The sequence below is a fragment of the Amphiura filiformis genome, unplaced genomic scaffold (assembly GCF_039555335.1).
Source record: "Amphiura filiformis unplaced genomic scaffold, Afil_fr2py scaffold_59, whole genome shotgun sequence".
Lineage (NCBI taxonomy): Eukaryota > Metazoa > Echinodermata > Ophiuroidea > Amphilepidida > Amphiuridae > Amphiura > Amphiura filiformis.
The window spans coordinates 611,402-633,663 of NW_027305523.1; the positions used below are offsets into that span (position 1 = coordinate 611,402).

Sequence of the window (22,262 nt, forward strand, 5' to 3'; positions counted from 1 at the left end):
AGGGGGCAAGCATTTTTTTGGCAGGTCGAAAGGGGGGACAAGCAATTTTAGGCAGGTTGAAAGAGGGCAAGCAATTTTTTCAGAGATGTTAAACTGGGCATTATTTCGTGCATTTACACAATCAATGTATGTTTCACATATTTCTTAATTTGTTCTGACTGGTTATTGCTATCTAAGAGTGTATGAAAACTACTTCAGTCACTCAATTGTCGCCAATTTTCAAACATATTAAAACAATTTGAAGTTTCATGTTACCAAAATTTATTTTGATGACTTAAATCTGATGAATTATTCAGAGCATGTTAACAATTCACTGATGTATCATTTGAACATCTTTTACGGGCGCTTTACACGTCGTGATTGGCGTTGTGTACTTCTGAATTTCCATTGCTTTACATGGTGGTGTCATGTTTCACTGTTTCTGACATGTTTTGAGATAGCTCCAAGCTCTGTCCTCATATCCATCGTCAGTTATCAGTGGCCTGGATTGAGGATAGCCTTCTTGATCAATAACGTATGTTAAGTACCGTCTGTTAAAGATTCCTCTCATGTGATGTGAATCCCCTAAAGTTAGAGTATGTAAGCAGAACCACTGAACCAGAGATGTTCAACTTTGGATGATACATGTAGTTTGTAGGTCATTTTTAGTTTATTTTTATTTATAGTCAATGTTTCTTTTAGGTTGCCTATTTTGAACAGTCTAAAATTGAGTTGACTGCAATTTTAGCAACATTTTTGATGCAATGGCCTGTCGTTTGCAATGCGTTTATAATGTACTTCTGGACTTCCATCATTGTTTTACATGGTGTCTTGCTGGAGAAGTCTAGCCAAGAATTTGCTCACCGATAGCTTCACATTCGAGGCTAGAGACCATTGCATTTCAAATCTTGTCGGATTTGCTGAAGCATGACACCGTGTAAAGCAATGGAAGTTCAGAAGTAAACACAGCCGATCACAGGTGATCACATCAAAAATGTTGGGACTCCATAACTTGGGACTCCATGCCTTGATTTCGAAGCTATCGGTGAGCAAATTTGAACACTTCTTGAGTATTAAACATAGGGTAGCCAAAGTAACATAAAATTTGACATTCAATTGTCACAATCTACATTAAGTCTTTCAATTTGCGCGATTGTCCCTAATTGTGCTTCAGTGGTCATGAAAAAATCAACTCAACTCAAAAAATAGCCTCTGTCTTAGCAATGTATAAAATTGCTATGTGGAAAATGTGATTGAAACTCAGTCGATTTATAGTCAAATGGCCAACAGTTACAAGACAGCGTACTATCATTGAAGATTGAGTTCCGCAGTCTGATATCAACATCACTATCATTTTAAAACTTTTGTGATCTTGAAAATGAGGGGGAGTTTTATCCCCCAAAAGTTTTGTGATGTTGCAAGAAAAAGGTTTTTAGTACACATAGAAAGATTGAAAGGGAATGTTTTCAATTCCTTTCATGAGTATGTGTAGCCGATAAGAGTGGCAGAACTGGGCTTGCAGATGAGCTAACTTTTCTGCTTACAATTATCTTACAGAAATCGAGGAGGTCCTTACAAGACTGAACCTGTAACAGATTTAAGGCGATGGCGATTATCAAATGAAGATGGCAGGCAAAGATGGCGCTACATCAAGGAAGGAGAGGAGCCTGAACGGGAACAGAACTTTGTAGAAAAGTTTTGTTTAGGACTGGATATTGTAAGTTGTTTGCATATTATTACACATTGTTTTCAGTGTTACTCATAATGTAACTGCAACAGACGCATTATATTATAGTGTATGAGCACTAAATTAAAAAACTGCTCCTTATAAGTTTTTGCTTCAAGAATAAATTTATGTTCACCCCAGGGTGTTCACATTTTACAGACTATTTGCTTGTTTATATTTGTTTTGTGTTTTACTGTTTGATTTATTTATTGATTCAGTGGGAAATTCACTGATCAAGCAATGTACTGATTGAAAAAATGATCAATCAATTTTTTTTGCATTATGCTAGAGCACTGAAGCCCCAACATTACCCAGACCAACCACAGCAAATGAAGCAGCTACAAATGGCATGGCATTTTATTCTAAGTTGCAAACAGAAGATGGGCACTGGGCAGGGGATTATGGAGGACCATTATTTCTGATGCCAGGTAAATATAAAGTTCATTTACAGAATAAGATTTATGTCATTCCATCTCAGTTGAACAGCCATCCACAGGGAGTACAGGTGACCCCTTGTGGGACGCAAAATTTGATAAAGCAATATCCCTTTTAAGTACGGTACAGTAAAGTAGACTTTAATTTCCTCCCCGACTCAAACATATAAGGATGAAATTTGAGTGAATAGAGGCAGTTTATAGTGTATGTTTAGGTAAAGTCTTATTCAGATTCCCTTTTACAAATTAAGCATACTGCTAGCCGTCCAGCGCGTATTATTTGCACAAGGTCCAATGCACACGCGATGGTTAAGCTGTCAAATGAAATCTGAATAAGACTTTATGGTACCCACAAACTGTGCCGTAGATGTGGCATAACATACATATTTTAAATGTGGCATGCCATATTAAGTGTTCCCTTTGAAGAGGATATTATTGTTACTGCATTTTGTTTGCTTTGTGTTATGGATCAGATAAAATATTCCAATTTGTTTAAATTTCAGGGCTATTAATAGTATGTTACATCACTGGAACTGAGCTACCAAAAGCAAATCAATTGGAGATGGTGCGATATCTACGATCTGTGCAGAATTCAGATGGCGGATGGGGACTGTAAGTGAAATGTATGCTCTGGTTTAAAAACTAACAAATAGCCCATACCTTATTTTCATACATTGAAAGTGATATCAGTTCACATATTTTAAGGTATTTTTAATACCTTTAAAAAGCTGAGATTTTAAGATAATTAAAGCATGTCCCTTACACCAATGTTGCACTTTATCCTTTACTGTGGATTACAATCATGGATAAGAAGCAAACTCTGTCAACAGGTATGTTAGACCATGCACTAAGAGGGAATGAGGGATAGAAAATAAAAACTACCTGGACCAGATTTATTATTTAAATTATGATCGTGCAATTAACTTAAGGTAGCACTGATAGGGTGGTGCCAAAATAGTTTGACATTCGAATTTCTATAAACTGTAAATTATTCAGTCATTAAAAAAAGACAATCTGTGATTGCTAAAAGCAGAACACCCTAATTTTGTTGTTTATTTAAATATTCTGTGCGCAACATCTCTGGTTGTAACTCACTGGTTATACATCAGTCATATTGCAGGTCCATCTACTGTGTTTGGTACAACACTCAACTATGTGTCCATGAGGTTACTGGGTGTAAAGGCAGAGGATAAAGACTTGGTCAGAGCTAGAGATCTACTACATTCATTGGGTGAGTGACAAACTTTCATTTCAGAAGCACTATTGGGTATTGGCTTAATTGAGTTTTTATCAGTAAACATGTGTAATTCATTCATTTAGGCCTATATATTCAAGTTTCTATAACTTGCATTAAACAGATGCATTAATATAGATGGATGATTCGAACATTTTTGCTTGACAAACTCATCGAACAAGTACTCACCACCTTGGCTTTCGCCATCGATGAATATTCTTAGCCACTTTATTGTACATGTAATAAGCAACAATAATTTTGCTGAAAGCAGAAACCTGGCCAGCCTTTTAGTGTATGGGGGCAAAGCCAAATTTTTGTCCCCATTTGTAAATTTTTCATCCTGTTTTTAGTCATTTTAATGATATTTTTACTCTTTGCCATTCCAATTTTACCCCTGAAAAATTTCGGGGCTGTATAGGGGAGGGGGTGTTATTTGCCACCCATACACCATCCCCCTGGCTGAAGTCCCTCAAAATTTAATTCTAGTATCTTGTACTTGAGGCTAAACATTTAGATTTGAACAAATTTGAGCCCTCCTTATGACTATAATTCAAAAATATGTCATCATTACAGTGATGTTCAGCTTCTGTTGCTTGTTTGATTTATATAGTTTTCTTATATTCTTTCAGGGGGTGCTACCGGTATACCATCTTGGGGCAAATTTTGGCTGTGTGTACTGAATGTATATAACTGGGATGGAATGCACACATTATTTCCTGAATTATGGTAAGATACATTATTCAAATTTAGAAATTTCACATTGTTAATTCTCTGTGTTGCTCTATTTGCAAGGACTAGATTCACTCCTTGAAGGATGAATCTCTTGCTCACGTGGGCAGAAAATATTATAGCGTTCAGTTTGACCTATCTACATACCCAATGCTCCCATTATTGTGATATGGCAAGTGTAAATGAAGAGCGATGTACAGTCCCACATGGATGAATAATGTGTTTGTTGAGATCACCTACATTTTCCAATTTGAGCATAGTTTATGAAATTTTGTAAGGCTAAAATAATGACCTGAAATGTTGGTCTTGATTTCGCACACCTTATTGATGTGATAATTAGTTATGTCATTGTTTGTTTTTAATTCAGTCCTATATGGCTACAGGTGTCCCGATAGGGACCAATGGTTCTTTCTATATTTTACCCTGAACATTTGTACAGTGCTTTCATTTTTTATTTAATACTATGCAAATGTTAATTATTATACTTGATAGAATTTATTACAACACAAGGGTATGACAAAACCGTGGTTATTGGTACCAAATTGGGCACCAATAGCACTATATAGGACCAAATTCGATGACTCGATGTGGTGCCTTAGTTGTGTTTTCAAGGCCTGGTCCATGTTTGTTCACATGACGTTATTGAGATAACTTGAAATTCCCCTGAACAAGGAAGTAACTGCAGTTACCCATACGATAACTTGGAGAGCGGCTGATCCTGGCTGTGATGGTTTATTGTGGTTTGTATAGGGTGTGCACTTCTCTGCAAGTCTCTGATTGTTGCTCATTGGTTTATATGGTGTGTCGTTGGCCACAGTGGTCAGTGAATTCCTATAAAGTGTGCTGAAGCTTGTAGGTGTATTATATACATGTTTGTACACTGTATATGCCCGCCTGAAGCACACTATAATTCACTGCCTTGATTTGCTTTTTTCCTAGGCTTTTTCCTACATGGATCCCAGCCCACCCTTCAACATTATGGTGTCATTGTAGGCAAGTGTATCTCCCAATGGGATATTGTTATGGAGCCAAACTCAGTGCTAAACCAGATGACCTCATTAGAGCTTTAAGAAAGGTATGCAAAACACTAAAATATATACAAAACACACTAAAGTACTATTAAGGATGGTCTTAACTCTGGAATTATAGAATTTTTTTGGCCAAATTGTTGGGCTAAAGTATATAAAATAATCCATCCCATCCATGAGTGACTTGCAAACATGGCCGAGTCTGAACTCTCTTAATCAAAACTCCTTGTTTGCACTCATATGGCAACCATTATACTGGAGTTAAATTGGAGTTAAATTTAATCTGAGTTGTCAATATGTTGAACATTTTCTGGTAAGAAGTACCCAATAAAAGAGAATGTTTACCCAGAAAGTGCATCATACTCATAGAAATACAGGGTGAGTCAAAAAAAGTGCAATAGAGCAAAGAATCGATATTTATGCAAGAACTAAGTCGAAATTTCCCATTATTGAAATATTCTATAAATGCCACACTCAATAGTCACCTTCTGTGAAAATGTGAAGTTAATCGCGACTACCGTTTAATTTTTATAAGTCTTTTTGCGGCGATACCCAATTTCGCTATTTGTCCACGAGGTACCATGTATTTTGAATGAGAACACACGATGCACGGTAAAGGCATCAGCTCTCAAACTGACTTTAACTTAAATATGGTTGATTTTTGTGTTATTTTAATTTCTTTTTTTTTCTGTTCAAACTTTCTAACATTATTTTAAGTCCTTCATAACTCACTCGAGTCCAACTCCAGGTTTTTATTAATCCCAATATGTCCAATTTACTGGATATTTTGTAATGCACTCCACTTCAATTTGCCCGCATTTCATTTTGACATTTGAAAACCCCGCCTACAAATTTGTATGTTTTTGATAGAGAATAAACATCTTTAAAGTAAAGGTAAAATGAGAATAGCAACTAAATAATGCTTCTTCTCTAAAACAAGACCAAGGGCAATAACACTTTGGGTGCTCCATTTTATTTCAATGCCAATGAGGTTAAGGAAATGGCAGTTGTTCCTTACACAAAGTGGGCTGACATTCAAATTTTAGATGTCTCTTGGACAAACATTAAAATTGGGTATCGCTATAAAATGTGTCATAAAAACAAAACGGTAAATGCTACTTCCTTGATTTTTTTCACACAAGGTCACTAATGGATATATCATATATAAAATGTTTTAGAACCTAAAAGGTTCAACTCGGTTCTTAAATAAAAATGGATTGTTTTCTCTATTGCACTTTTTTTGACTCACCCTGTATTTGTCATCATTTTATTTTCAGGAATTGTATGTGGAGGATTATGACAGCATATATTGGGCAGCGCAGAGAGATAACATAGCAAAAGGAGATTTATATACACCACATAGCTGGCTATTCACGCTGGGATTTGGTAAGGCAAAATAAACTAATTAAGTTAGCTCAAAGAATATGATGTAGTATAATGATAGATGACTTTAAACCACAATTTCAATTGTGAATCAAAATGTAAGAATTTATGTATAATCTGATATAGTATTGAGCCAGGATAGGTTTTCAAGCTTTGGTTGTGAGTGGTACATATTTCAAGCTGAATGGATTGAAGTACATGTTTTAATCCAGTAAATGAAATAAACGTTGTGATACATTGTGCCTTTGATAAGGTATTGAGGGAATATGAAAGTGGAGATGAAAACTAAATCTGATTTTCTCTCTCATGTAAGATGTGAAAATCTTCATGTCAGTTTCAAAATGGCCTCAGTATGTATAGTAGATGCATAAAGTTTGAGATTGCAATCATCCTTTACTTATCTCTCATTTCACATACATGTATTTATGTAGACTATGCCATAGTCGATTTTTGATAAATAAAAATGTTATTAATCATGATGAACGCATTCAGTTGAACTCGAAATTATACTGATATTTAGTACATCAAAATACTAGTATAAAATGGTTATGAAAAAGCGGCTATATAATTATATTTGTGACAGTAAAAGTAAAGTATAGGCCCTACGTAGGCTTATATTATTGAATGCAACATATCATAATGCCATAATTATAATGACACTTCAATACTGAACAATTCTAATTATAGAATCTGCCAGTTTATTATCCGAAAAAACCGACTATGGACTTTCACTTTTAAGCAGAACTTTACCCCGGGACTCGCACACTGTCAATCATACTTGTTTATCAATAAAATCTAACCACAAGACTAAGCATGGTGGTACAATACGCGCTAGATGCATACGCTCATCCACCAGCACAAAAGCGCCGCATTCCCTAGATAGTTGTGTACCATGTATAGTTATAATGGTACCAGTACGCGTCGGGAGGATTTAAACAATAACGAGATCTGGGCGACCAATCACAAGCCAGATTCATTTTTAAAGATGCATTACATCATGACCCAATTTAAGTTAGGCCAGAAATTGGCCTAACTCTCAAGGCAAAGTCAGTAGTCCACTTGGGAAGCTAACAAACAGAGGGCGTGGGTGACTGAAAAGATCAGTTGTGAAAATCTATCAATTGTGCACTCATTAATTAAATCAGAGTTTTAAGCTTAAATGTAATAGCCAGAGTAGTGCACAATTGGCAAGTGGACTACGGAGAAGTCTAGTATTTATGATGCTCAATGTTCTACTGCACTTGTTTGACAAATTAGGTAACATAGGGTCACAAACCCCTGGATTTATGCGAAAAATATTATGATGCATTTAAGCAACACTAGTGATAGACACCCAGTGGGCATTGCATATTTGATCTCACATGTGTGTCATGATATTACTGACATCTATAAGAGATGATGTACCATAGCATATATCCCTATGAATCTTTGTCTTCAATAGAGTCAGCATATGAATTCCGAATTTTTCCATCTGTAGGTATGCTTGATGTGTATGAATACTACCATTCATCAAAGGTGAGGGATTGGGCATTACAAGAATGCTATGATCACATCAGAGCAGATGATACCATCACTAAAGGCATCAGTATTGGACCAGTGAGTACAAAGTATTATATTATAGTCATTTGAATGTCTGTACTTTATCATCAATACTTGGTTACAATTAAAAATGAATGCAAACTCTATGTAGGGACATAATAGAAACCTTCATTTCAGGAGCTAGAAGAACATGGCTGAAATAGGCCCAAATAGGCTGATTGTATATGATTTAAATTTACAGCCACTGATATTAAGTCTGGGTTTCAAGGAGGTATGTGAATATAATTTGCTGGAAACTTTGACCTGGCTTCTTGTCATGAATTTATTTGAAGGTATAAGATAAATACACAGTATTTTGCCATGGATGTGTTTACAATATGCAAAGTAGGGTGGTATGATTTAGTTCTCAGCATCACTCATCTGTACTTATCTGTAGTTTGCTATGAACTTGCATACTAAAATTATTGAAAACCATATATACACCCCCATGGAAGACATATGACTTTAATCTTCCACACAGGGAGTGTGAATTCAGTGGGGTTACCTGAATTGACTCCATTTGAAATCTCCAGCCCCCTGTGTTGGCAATTAAGGTCATGTCCTCCATATAAGGTATATGCATTTCAACTGGAATAGCCCATTTGATAAAATATAATAATTGTGTGTAATTGCTTTACTGATACAGATATCCAAAGTGATTCAGATGTTAGTCAGATGGCATGTAGATGGACCTGAGTCAGAGGCCTTCAAAATGCACCAGGAAAGGATTCCTGATTACCTATGGTAAATACTTCTAATTAGCAACTGAAGATGTATCTTTAAAGAAGTAAAACCTAGTTGAAAGAGTAGATTGGAAGACTGACATGTGTACACACATGTGCTGACTTTAATGAAAGGGATGATGGCTCTAAGATTCAGGCCAATGATGTAATGTTGTTACCTATTGAAGCTACTGGAAGTGATTTTCAACACAGAATTGCTTAAATGTATGTTAATTTTCATTTTTGCAATGTTTTTCCCTATACCAGGATTGGGCTAGATGGAATGAAAATGCAGGTAATTAAAAATATTTTTTTTATATTACTATAAAAGGACAATTCCAAGGAACTTGAAATATAAGATTTCAGATGTTAGTACTTCACTTGGTATAAAGTAAAGGATTGGATAGCGGTCTACTAAAATAACATGTTACAAATGGTTTCAGCATGAAAACAATATCAGAGTAAATACATGGAATTTGTAACCATTCTCTTCATATGATTGCTTATCAGCATTTCATTCATTAATAACACTAGTAATACAAGTGATTCTTATCTTCAATATTTATGTTGTGTTTTTATTTGACTGGTTACATTTGTTTTCAAAACCCTTGAAATATATGCCTATTTATTCTATCATTTGCATTAGGGAACTAATGGATCCCAACTATGGGATGCTGGATTTGCTGTTCAGGCGTTTCTAGAAGCTAGCGGCCCTAGCAACAAACTTTTCCATGATTGTCTACAAAAAGCACACAGCTTCCTCAAACTCACACAAATTCCTGACAATCCCCCTAACTACCTCAAGTATTATAGGATCATGAATAAGGTAAGTTCATATTGTGAATTAGTTTGTGATAAATTTAAGAATAACAAAAAGATATTAATTGTTTGTAAATTTTTATTGGAATAGAAATTTGAAGCAGGGATATGCAGGCAGAACCCAGGAGGCACAATTGATTAACTTTAGGTAATTTCTGTGTTGAATGTACAAAATATACTCATTGTTAAAGCATTCCATTAGTTGTTTATAAGTTCTTAAAATTTATTTATACATTTGTTTATTAAAGTACAAAATGAGTAAATGACAAAGCACTGACAAATTAATTGGCAAATATACATCAACTAACCACTGAATTTGATGTATTATAGACTATCCAAATATCATGTTCTCATTGTGATTATTAATGATTAATATTAGATAGTGTCAGATTCTACCGAAGAAGATCACAAGTCACCAAGAAGAATAGTGTCCATTAATGTTTGTCTGTTTGTCTGTCTTCAGGGTGGTTATCCATTCAGTACAAGGGACTGTGGCTGGATAGTGTCAGATTGCACAGCAGAAGGTCTCAAGTCAGCCATGATGCTAGAAGAACAGTGTTCATTCATAACAGACCACATCAGCAAAGAAAGACACAGTCAGGCTGTAGATGTGGTAAGTTTGAGCTTCATTATCCTTGCGTAAATACATATAAATACATGTTTTTGGCCCTTTACCCAAACACCAATTGGATATAGAATATCGACTTTTATTCCCATTTACATCAAACTAAGGGACAAGGATTGAGCCATGTTCCATTTTACCAAGCAGAATGACATTATACTCATTTACCAGTGTGTATTTTTCTGGGATCTATTGCAGTCCGGTTTAATACCAAAATGAAATTACCAAAGTTTGGTACTCTAGGTCAGTATAAGCATGTGTTGGTTAGTAAATTCTTCATCTAAAGATGTTGATAAATTATATTATGTCTATGAAACAATTTGTAAAAACCTATTTTGTTCTCCTCCCCCTATACCAGCTGCTCAATATGCGGAATGAAGATGGCGGTTTTGCTTCATATGAGACAACTAGAGGGGGCATCATCCTGGAATTACTCAACCCTTCTGAAGTATTTGGTAAGATTATATCTTGAGTAGTAGTATTTATTGTCTGATTTAATTCAGAAATTGTATTTTATTTTAAATCCAATTTAATAACAATCTCACACATTTGGAAAGAGTTTTTTTTGATAAGCATCAGCTGCAGCATATAGTTGTCCCATCTGGAGACTTTCACTACCTTAATGCTCTGCATGCTAGCCATGTGCGTTAATGGAAAAAGTTCACGTTTTGAAATATTTTCTCAAAATATCAAGAGCTATCTTAAGAACTACTGAATCAATACTAGGCTTGTTTGTACTCATTTTAATGCATTTTTCATGCTGATTCCAAATATGGCCATGAAAATTTACATTTCTTAAATTTTTTTGAATTAAAAAAAAGAAACTTGTCGTCTGCAGTCGACACCCGCGTGAAGAGAGTTAACATCATTTGTTCACTTTTATTGCTACCCTTCCTGAACTTTATAAAGTCATGCATGAAATTATTATATACATCCAGTGTCATGACAAGTAATTAACTTTGAAACCAACTTTTATAACTTGCAAACATTTCTTCAAAACAGCACATCTTGTTGCAATAATAAATTTATTTTTTGTTTCAATATTTTGTATTATGAATCTACGTTTGTCTCATCTATAGGTGATATAATGATTGATTACACATATGTAGAATGTACATCAGCTACTATGCAAGCATTGAAACACTTCCATGACCAGTACCCAGAATACAGGAAAGCTGATATCAGGTGAGATAGTAATGTATCTATACCAGATTCAACCCATCATTGGGTGATTTTCAAACAAATTCAGGATACCGGGCGATCATGCATATCACGATAAAGGCGATTGACCAGCAGCCTGGATTTATTGGAAAAACATTCAATGATGGGTTGAATCTGTTATAGTTGAACTAGGGGGAACATCCATCCACAGAAACTTAGACTAATCCCTTGAACACCACCAGTGACAATGTTAATAAGTTTTATGCATAAGGTTGAGTTTCACACTGTTGCTACATAAAACATGTTCCTCGTAGGTCTACTTGTACTTTTCACTTAATTATTTTCCTTTCCTATCCAGATTCAAATTAGCATCACTAGCTATGGCAGTTGTAGTCCTTTTTCTATGTATTCATGGGAAACAACTATTTCCAAGGGGTACTACAAACCTTCAAAGTGATTTGTATTGCTTAATTAACTTTTTTTTCATCATTTGGTCGCATAAAAAATGAATCTGTTTCATGTCCGCCTCTCCTCACTTGCTGCGATCACTTCAGATTTTTGTTGTTATTTTTCCATTTTCATATTAAATTTAATACTTTTTAATACTTTAGAAAATTTGATACTGTTAAAAAAGTTTATTGATGCTGTTAAAAAGTTTATTAGTCAGCATGAATCACTTTCAGATGAAGAAACACCTCCTTCCCTCACTTTTGCAAACATGTGATAACATGAAAATATTTTAATTTCTGTAGCCTTATGAATTGCTGAAGTTACAGAATCAAAATTTATGTGTAAAAAAGATAATAATAAGCTTAATAGGCCTACTATTTGCTATGTTTGATATATTGTGTGCTTTGCAGGTCAACCTTGGATAATGGACTTACATTCGTAAAGGGCAAACAGAGGTCAGATGGATCCTGGGAAGGGTAAGAATTACTTTATTTATATGTGTGTTCTATAAACTAGAGTTTTAATTGTGTAAACTCTGATCACCTAACCCCATTTTAACCTTTTTCTCAAGCTAAAATGGGGGCGTAATTGAATAGAAATGACATTTAGGATTTTTTTGTTTCTGTAAAAAATGGAAAAACATGTTTGGTCCTACATATAGGATGTAAAAATATTTTTCTTTCATGACATGCTGAAATAACAATGCAGTTTTCAATAAAGCAATTACAGTTTTGTCCATTGACCATGTTAACCAATTGGGTAGACCGCTCATTGTAGTTACAGTAAAGTTTGCTATATGGCATTGGTTTTAAATTGTATTTTATCATTGTTAAACAGATTTTTTTATACTTTATAAAGAAGTTCTTTACATTTTACCATTACAGATACTATAGAGCAGATATGTGTGTCTTTATAAAGCAGTAACCATACAGCTTGCTCATGCACAGTATCACTCTTTGTACAAGGTTGAATAAAGCATGTGTACATAGATGGTCTATAATTAAGACTTGGATCCAAATTTAACCTAAGAAAGATTACAGAAATCTTATCACCCAACTATTGAATCAAATAGATTGATAATATTCTTAGACTTGCAAAACAAACACTTGTCTAAAACAGGAGTATTTGTGTTGTGATTACACCTTTGTATTATTTGATCATTCAGATATAAATACGCTGCCTTATCATTTCTATTACACAGCATAAGATAATTGATAAAACCTGAAATTGTTGCCTAATATTGATTTTTGATTTTATGTAAATTTTGAAATATTTGGGTTTCTCATGAATTTGTTTTACTCATGTACCTGTGTAATTATACAAGAAATTTCAATTGAATGAACACACCCCGACATAGCGTGATGATTTTTTGTGTACACAGCACGATGTGTGGGTAGCATGGAAGTGAATCCAACCATGCCAACTCATGATTGGTTGGCATTTTAATTATTGTATCCAAGGTTGTGTGTTTGCGTTGTAGGGTTTGTAAATCTTATTTTGGAAATCCATGGAATACAATTTAACCATCATATTCTCAGTTCAAATTTATCTTTTCTTTTTAAAATTATATAATATAGGTAAAAATATGAAATGTCTAAAAGGCCAAGCAGCTGGCAAAAATAGTAAACCTGAAGTTGAATGCATTCTATTGGGACCATCTTTACATACCATTAATAATTATTTTAAAAAAGATTTACTCATATCTACAGCTTGCAAAAGTTAATAATAAAATACAGGTTGCCTAAATCTCCTTTATTTGAATAATTGATGGAATGCCACATTTCATGTCATAATTATGATTTTTCTTGCTATTAATTGTCACAAGCAAAGCTCTTGAAAGATGGTAATTAAGGTTTAAAATTAAAATTTTTTTTTTTGTGATACTAAGAATATAATATGTGAATTGATGTGACTTTTCTATTGGACAGATCATGGGGAGTATGTTTCACATATGGCACCTGGTTTGGACTGGAAGCATTTGCTTGTATGGGGCATAGATATGACAATGAGTAAGTATCATTGTGGATAAATGTGTTTAATGGTGTTCAATGGCATTTCTTGAATTTTGGAGCACTATTCTGGCCACAATATACTGCATGTGGTGACCTGTTTTGACAGTCAGTTTGTGAGAAGTTACATTTTACAGCCGATTAATACAGCACACTGAATACAATAGAATATAACATACTTTTAGAGTAGTGATTTCTTGAGGTTAGCAATCCATTGTAATTTATTTTAGTCCTTTTATCCCCACCTGTAACTGTCATGGAGGGTATGATGAGTTCAGCAAAGGTATTATTGAGTTTGGAGAGGTGAAGGGAAAGGGAACTTTCCAATAGGAAGGTTCTTTTACAGATCAAGCACAATATATGTATCAGGAGTACATTTTGTAGAGTATCAGAAACATAACAATTCGCAAAAAAGTACACCCCACACACACCCCCACTTGCCATACTAGATTAACATCATAAAGGGTTCACAAGTGATTTTGTCAAATAATTTGTATGAGGAATTTTGTTACCATTTTTCTCTTGGAAAGATCGTACTTGTTTAGGCTCACATGGATGTAACATTTGTTATACTTGCTTAGGGTTATGCATACATGTCATGCTGCTTATGACCAGAGAACCTCTGGCAATATTTTTTCTTGGAACTGCATATAAATGGTTGAGCTCTTCAACATTGGGATATTCCAGTTGAAATCCATACACCCCCTATAGAAGATCTGTCCTTAATCTCCCACTCTATACTTTGATCAGCTTGTAATCGACAGGCCTTATAACATCGCGGATTAATATCAAAATATTTTACTATGAGCATTGTTTTGTGACATCTCGCCAGAAGCATCACAAATTATTGATTCAAGTCCTATACTTTGTGTACTTTCTTTAACACACAAAAATTTAGACCAGACATGTCAACTAAAGGCACTCTTAACATGGATCTACTTTTTTGGCATAGTGGTAAAAGCCTAACATTCCCGCCTATTAAGAGCTGATAAAACTATAAGGGTGTAGATTTCAAATGGAGTCACCCATTTAATTGAAACATACACCCCTGTGTGTATGATTAAGGTCATGTCTTCCATAGAGGGTGTAAGGATTTTAACTGGACTATATCATGTATATGGCCCATTTCATATGAACTTGTTAATAGAAAATACAATTTAATTTTCAGTACTGCTACAAGTGAAGTGAAAGCAGCATGTGAGTTCCTGTGTTCAGTACAGAATGACGATGGTGGCTGGGGTGAAGACTTCGAATCATGTGAAGAGAGATCCTATGTGGCTAGTAAAACATCACAGCTTGTCAATACATGCTGGGCATGTCTAGGCCTTATGGCTGTCAGGTAATGAATGATACGACAATTACTGGTAAAACATCACAGTTTGTCAATACATGCTGGGCATGTCTAGGCCTTATGGCTGTCAGGTAATGAATGATATGACAATTACTAGTAAAACATCACAGCTTGTCAATACAAGCTGGGCATGTCTAGGCCTTATGGCTGTCAGGTAATGAATAATATGACAATTACTGGTAAAACATCACAGCTTGTCAATACATGCTGGGCATGTCTAGGCCTTATGGCTGTCAGGTAATGAATGATATGATAATTACTAGTAAAACATCACAGCTTGTCAATACATGCTGGGCATGTCTAGGCCTTATGGCTGTCAGGTAATGAATGATATGACAGTTACTAGTAAAACATCACAGCTTGTCAATACATGCTGGGCATGTCTAGGCCTTATGGCTGTCAGGTAAGGAATGATATGACAATTACTAGTAAAACATCACAGCTTGTCAATACATGCTGGGCATGTCTAGGCCTTATGGCTGTCTGGTAATGAATGATATGACAATTACTGGTAAAACATCACAGTTTGTCAATACATGCTGGGCATGTCTAGGCCTTATGGCTGTCAGGTAATGAATGATATGACAATTACTGGTAAAACATCACAGCTTGTCAATACATGTTGGGCATGTCTAGGCCTTATGGCTGTCAGGTAATGAATGATACGACAATTACTGGTAAAACATCACAGTTTGTCAATACAAGCTGGGCATGTCTAGGCCTTATGGCTGTCAGGTAATGAATGATATGACAATTACTGGTAAAACATCACAGCTTGTCAATACATGTTGGGCATGTCTAGGCCTTATGGCTGTCAGGTAATGAATGATATGACAATTACTGGTAAAACATCACAGCTTGTCAATACATGTTGGGCATGTCTAGGCCTTATGGCTGTCAGGTAATGAATGATATGACAATTACTGGTAAAACATCACAGTTTGTCAATAATGCTGGGCATGTCTAGGCCTTATGGCTGTCAGGTAATGAATGATACGACAATTACTGGTAAAACATCACAGTTTGTCAATACAAGCTGGGCATGTCTAGGCCTTATGGCTGTCAGGTAATGAATGATATGACAATTACTGGTAAAACATCACAGTTTGTCAATAATGCTGGGCATGTCTAGGCCTTATGGCTGTCAGGTAATGAATGATACGACAATTACTGGTAAAACATCACAGTTTGTCAATACACGCTGGGCATGTCTAGGCCTTATGGCTGTCAGGTAATGAATGATATGACAGTTACTGGTAAAACATCACAGTTTGTCAATACATGCTGGGCATGTCTAGGCCTTATGGCTGTCAGGTAATGAATGATATGACAATTACTGGTAAAACATGACAGCTTGTCAATACATGCTGGGCATGTCTAGGCCTTATGGCTGTCAGGTAATGAATGATACGACAATTACTGGTAAAACATCACAGTTTGTCAATACAAGCTGGGCATGTCTAGGCCTTATGGCTGTCAGGTAATGAATGATATGACAGTTACTGGTAAAACATCACAGTTTGTCAATACATGCTGGGCATGTCTAGGCCTTATGGCTGTCAGGTAATGAATGATATGACAATTACTGGTAAAACATCACAGCTTGTCAATACATGCTGGGCATGTCTAGGCCTTATGGCTGTCAGGTAATGAATGATATGATAATTACTGGTAAAACATCACAGTTTGTCAATACATGCTGGGCATGTCTAGGCCTTATGGCTGTCAGGTAATGAATGATATGACAGTTACTGGTAAAACATCACAGTTTGTCAATACATGCTGGGCATGTCTAGGCCTTATGGCTGTCAGGTAATGAATGATATGACAATTACTGGTAAAACATCACAGCTTGTCAATACATGCTGGGCATGTCTAGGCCTTATGGCTGTCAGGTAATGAATAATATGACAATTACTGGTAAAACATCACAGTTTGTCAATACATGCTGGGCATGTCTAGGCCTAATGGCTGTCAGGTAATGAATGATATGACAATTACAGCAAAAACTGAATTTCAGGTATACTCAATCTTTAGGAAAAAGTTCCAAAAAGTGGATTTTGTTTTATGATATTTTTCAATACAAAAAAAACAATACAAAATTCATATTTTAAAGTTTCAAATAAATCCAGTGGTGTGACTAGAGGGCATGTGTCCTGGGTGCAAATTTGTTTATGGGGGGGGGGCACTGAATTCAGCACCACCTTTATTGATTCTTGGCCCCCTCCAAGCGGTGAAAGTCAAAATTTGCATTTCAAACATTTCAATATTTGTTTGAAAAACCGTTTTACTGCTAAAATGGCATGCAAACCTTTGCACAATTGTTTCAGGAATGGGTGGAGGTGCCATTCTTCTGTATTCCTGCCATCTGGGTGCCACAATTAAGCCCACAACCACTACTCCCTATTCCAGAAAAATACAGAACTAATTTTTGGGGATTAAAAAAATATTATCCTGTTTTGCCAAATTAAACATATCTAAATCCTAATCCTTTAGTTAGTCCTAACTGGAAATAAAATTGAAATTTGGCCAATTTTTGGAAATTTTTTGGAATATGCTGTGATAATCAAGCCCTAAGACTTGTACTTAGACTAATTTCAATTAATGCATTCTAATATTTGGAAAAGACATTTTTCATTCTTAAAAGCAATCATTTAATTAAAGTTACACAAAAAAGTAAAAATTTGAGCAAAATTTCAGCACATAATTAAGATTTTGAATGTTTAGACTTGCTTAGACTTGTTCCAAGTCTTTGATTTTTGTGACTCGATTGTCAGAAAACATGCCAAAATGCATTTTTTGGCTCTTTTTTCAAGAAATTAGTAAAATAGTGAACTTTTTCTTTTATCTCCAATTAGGACTAAACGAATGATTAGGATTAAGCTATGTTTCATTTGGCAGAACTTGATAATATTTTTTGATCCAAAAAATTAGTGCTGTATTTTTCTGGAATGGGGAGTAGCTATGCCACTGATTAAATCAAAGTGAAAATATTTTTCATGTCATGAGGTGAACCATGTATTTACATGTCTCATTATATTATGTTGACGCCATTTATTAATATTACACATTATTTGCAACCAACAGGTACCCTGATGTGAGTGTGATAGAGAGAGGTATCCGTGTCATCATGGACAGACAACTAGACAATGGAGACTGGCCACAGGTTGGTTGCTTGCCTGCCAAATATATTTAGTTTTAATGCAATGCATTTGTGAAGATTATCGTTCATCCAGGTAGTAAACAATAATAATATTTCCCACTCAAAAATAGTAAGCCCAGTTGACTAGATTATAGTTTAAATATTATTATTTAAATACAATGAAAAAGCATTTCAATCAAGATACAATGACCTGGGGTGGGGTGGAGGTGCACTGTATAGTCATTGACAACAGGGCATCATACATGACCATGAAGTCTCTATAAGCACCATAAACAAGCATTGCAAGGTATGAAAATGCACCCCCTAAAAGTATTCTAAGTGCAATTTCCTACTAAACAAGTATTGGCATTAATTGTACCCCCTATGCAAGTAAATCAGTCATTTACTTGACTCTAAATCCCTTTTTAACAACAACCAAAAAACACCATACAAATTCCAAAGTTCATAACTTGTTGACCCATGCTACATTTGTCTCAAAGGACCGGCCCCTAAACACTAATTTATTGTACAAGGTATACCCTTAAATTTTGTTGTTTTAGGTGCCCTATTTAGGATATGTACATGTACAGTGCCTGATCATGAATGTTTGGTCACACATGATATCCCTTGGTCAATGAACCCCTGGAAATCAGACCGCCTCAAGAAACAAGTGGATATAAGCAACTTGAAATATTTGGGCAAAAGAGTGAGATTTTTTCTTTACATTGCACTATTTTTCAGTAGAAAAATAGAAATATAGGTTGCTGCCTTATCCTTTACACTTAAATAATATGTCCTCAACAATAAACACATTCAAATAATGGGTTCGGCTTGAGTCACCCATTATTTACGTTTTTAGTTACTGTCTCTCAGGTGTAAAGGATAGGGCATTACCCTAAATGGCATTTAATAATAATAATAATCACCACAATCCTATATTAGGTCATCACAGCCTTGGTTGGATTATTAGTTTTGGGAAAGTCAAAGGTAGCCTGCTGAATCTGACCTACACTATAAAGATAAACACCATCAAGGACACTGTAATTTATCATTGTATTATTAAAGTCAGACCTTTTGTTCAGGTGTGTTTCATTGTTACCTAAGGTTGGCATGATTGATTATACTCTGACTCAATAAAAAAGAATTATATAAAACATTTTGTAGCTTCTTCTCAATGGTTATCATAATCCAACCAAGTTAAATCATTTTCAGGTTTTAGTATTTGGTATTTTTTTCAGCTTTTAAAAACAACAAGACTTTAGAATGCTTTAAGATAAAGATAAGTAAGTTCAATAGGGTTTACGTTTAATAAGTTTAATAGAAAACAAGGATCACTTCCAAGGTTTTTTGTGATACTTCAGGGGGTTTATACTCCAGGGGGTTTACCCTCTGAATCTCACATTTGAAAAGAAAAAGAGCCACCTCCTTTTACTTGAGAGTGCTGTTTGAAAACTACTAGCAATGCTTCCGTAAACAGATGGTAACATCAGATACTAATAATTATAATAATGCTAATTTTACATTGAAGGAAAAACAAAACAAACAAAACTCGTCTGTTAGTTTACCTTACTTGAATAAGGTTTGTATGATGGTTTCTTAACATGGTATATTTCTTCTTGTCTTTTTCCCAGGGCAATATTGTAGGAGTTTTCAACAAGACCTGCGCCATCAGCTATACTAGTTATCGCAATATATTCCCAATCTGGACTCTAGGACGCTTTGCTAGGCTCTATCCTCAAAGCAAACTTAGCAAGTAAACTAACTAGCTAGCCTGTGAATGTCCAAAATTAGTTGCAGAATACTGTCATTTTTGGGGATTAATTTTTTGCACTTTACCAATTGTGAAATTCTTCACTTGTTTTTATATTTGTGATTCTAAGCTTCTTATAGGGAATCTATTTGTGTGCTGTTATTTTGGAATTTTGTTTGGAATATGAAAAGTGCAAAAATGTATGGAAAATGTTTACTATTACAGTATTATGATGTGTGCTGGAGCAAATTGGGGTCAAAGCATAATATTTCTGAAGCATTTCAAGTAACTTGTAGCCACTTTATAGTTTTGGTTGAAAATCAAATTTGTGCCCACTTTCTGATATTTTTCAGTGTAATATTTAGGAAAAGGGCACGGTAAGCTGGTTCATTGAGGGACAAAGGTTATATGCTAGTATATTGAAAGGTTGCATATAAGTGAATATGCATGACAAAGAAAGTGTGACAAGTACTACAACAATAGAATATCTGTTGCCTGCAGCTAAATTACATAATTGTACTTACTATTATTAAAGGGCACTACCAGTAATATATGACCAGCTCCAACAAAACCAGAAACAAGTCCGCAGACAAGTTTTTGAGTGATAGGCCTTTAAAGATGACATTCCCATAAAAAAAATCAAATTTTGGAATTCTTAATTTCATGGTATTTGACCTTGAAAGTACTTATCAAAAAGAGGTTTATTTAATCAATAAATATGATAATCCCTATTTAAAAAGAAGAAGTTAGGGTGTGCCTAAAATTTCACTTGTGTCAAGGGAGCCCATAGCACCATTAGGCGAACGTTTAAGGTATTGTAATTAAGGAATTGTTACGGGACTATACATATATGTATTAAAAAAACTCGGATGACTCAACTTCAAGAATCTGTCTGCCCGATGAACAGAGTTTTCTTGTTTTGTTGCCTTCCAAGAAGTTACTCAGAGTTTACAAATTGATAAAAAGACAAATTGATAGGCCATGCAGATTAATTGATTTTGTGGCTGGTGAAAAGATAATAACATAAATTAATAACAAGCTGTTTAAGAATGGAGTAATGTTTTATACATTTAAAAGATCACACAAGAGAGTCATCATCTTGCAATATGTTAAGAATACATTCCATTGCATTTGATATCTATCAGAATAATGCTCTTGTTTTTAATTATTTTTATATTGAAAGCATTCAATTTGTTATCTGAATATATCTGTATCAAAATTCGAGCCACTGTTGTTGACAAAGAAATTATTTTTGTAAACCCTAATAATTCAAATTGCAATAAAATGTGATAATACGTATTATGCACAAGGCTGGATGTTTGTTGTTTAAAGGTGCAAAAAGTGCACATTTTATTTATAAAGATCCCTGTGTCAATATTATTTTTATTATTAGATCCATTCCAACTTTGAAGTTAAGTATGTCATTGGAATACCAGCTTCCAATGGGTGATGTAATCATGCAAGAAGATAGTGATTCTTTTGATATGTCGGGGAGAAAGACACCTACCAAATACCAAAACGACGCTTTATGCTTGTGTGTCTTTTTTGAGTATAAAACTAGCTTGTGTGTCGATTTTTTTTTTTTTGTCTAGACACAGAAGCAAGATCTCATGAGAGGGGTTGTAGAGCTCATTTTAAAGGTCTTGAAAAAGGCACACAAACAACAACCAGTGGCAACACCAAAAAAGACACACAAGATGAAAAAAAAAAGACACACAAGGTGTCTGTCACATGTCCGTCGGCCAAAAAGACACACAGAAAAGTCACACAAGTCTCATAGACACACAAGTATACCGGGGTGAGTAGGGGTGTGTATACAGATATGGGCGAACTAAAAGACAGTGATCCAAAATCTCAAGGAAGACACTAATTAAAAAGCTGCAGATTGCTCCATTGGATTCCCTATTTACATAATGCGTTTTCTAAGGTGCTAGAGTACTCTCATGACGAATTTATCCAACTGAAAAATGCACCATGGGGACAGTGGAAGACAAAATATATTTACAAATCCTAATAATACAAAGTCAAACATAAGAAAAACCTTTTTCTGGATATTTGTTTTAAATTCACATGATTTTCCTCATAATACAAGGAAAACAAAAGAAATAGATTTTTTTTCTTTATTTATGCTTATGTATGACTTTG

General features: G+C 34.9%; 1 protein-coding gene across 1 annotated transcript; it reads left to right on the forward strand.

The window, feature by feature from the left end:
- The first annotated feature begins 1,540 nt into the window (after positions 1-1,540).
- LOC140144508 (lanosterol synthase-like) lies at positions 1,541-21,603 on the forward strand. Its single transcript, XM_072166319.1, has 19 exons — positions 1,541-1,696; positions 1,995-2,133; positions 2,643-2,751; positions 3,249-3,370; positions 4,003-4,099; positions 5,042-5,177; positions 6,408-6,516; positions 7,991-8,109; positions 8,738-8,835; positions 9,081-9,108; positions 9,460-9,639; positions 10,096-10,245; positions 10,613-10,709; positions 11,334-11,439; positions 12,276-12,341; positions 13,794-13,874; positions 15,043-15,213; positions 18,313-18,391; positions 19,999-21,603. The coding sequence occupies exons 2-19, from the start codon at positions 2,055-2,057 to the stop codon at positions 20,122-20,124; spliced, it is 1,953 nt and encodes a 650-aa protein (XP_072022420.1). The 5' UTR covers positions 1,541-1,696; positions 1,995-2,054; the 3' UTR covers positions 20,125-21,603.
- The last annotated feature ends 659 nt before the right edge of the window (positions 21,604-22,262 follow it).

Coding starts and splice junctions, on each gene's coding strand:
- LOC140144508 (XM_072166319.1), top strand. CDS start 2,055: ATGGCATTTTATTCTAAGTTGCAAACAGAAGATGGGCACTGGGCAGGG. Junction 8,110..8,737: donor AAGGCATCAGTATTGGACCA/GTGAGTACAAAG, acceptor TTACTGATACAG/ATATCCAAAGTGATTCAGAT. Junction 8,836..9,080: donor AGGATTCCTGATTACCTATG/GTAAATACTTCT, acceptor TCCCTATACCAG/GATTGGGCTAGATGGAATGA.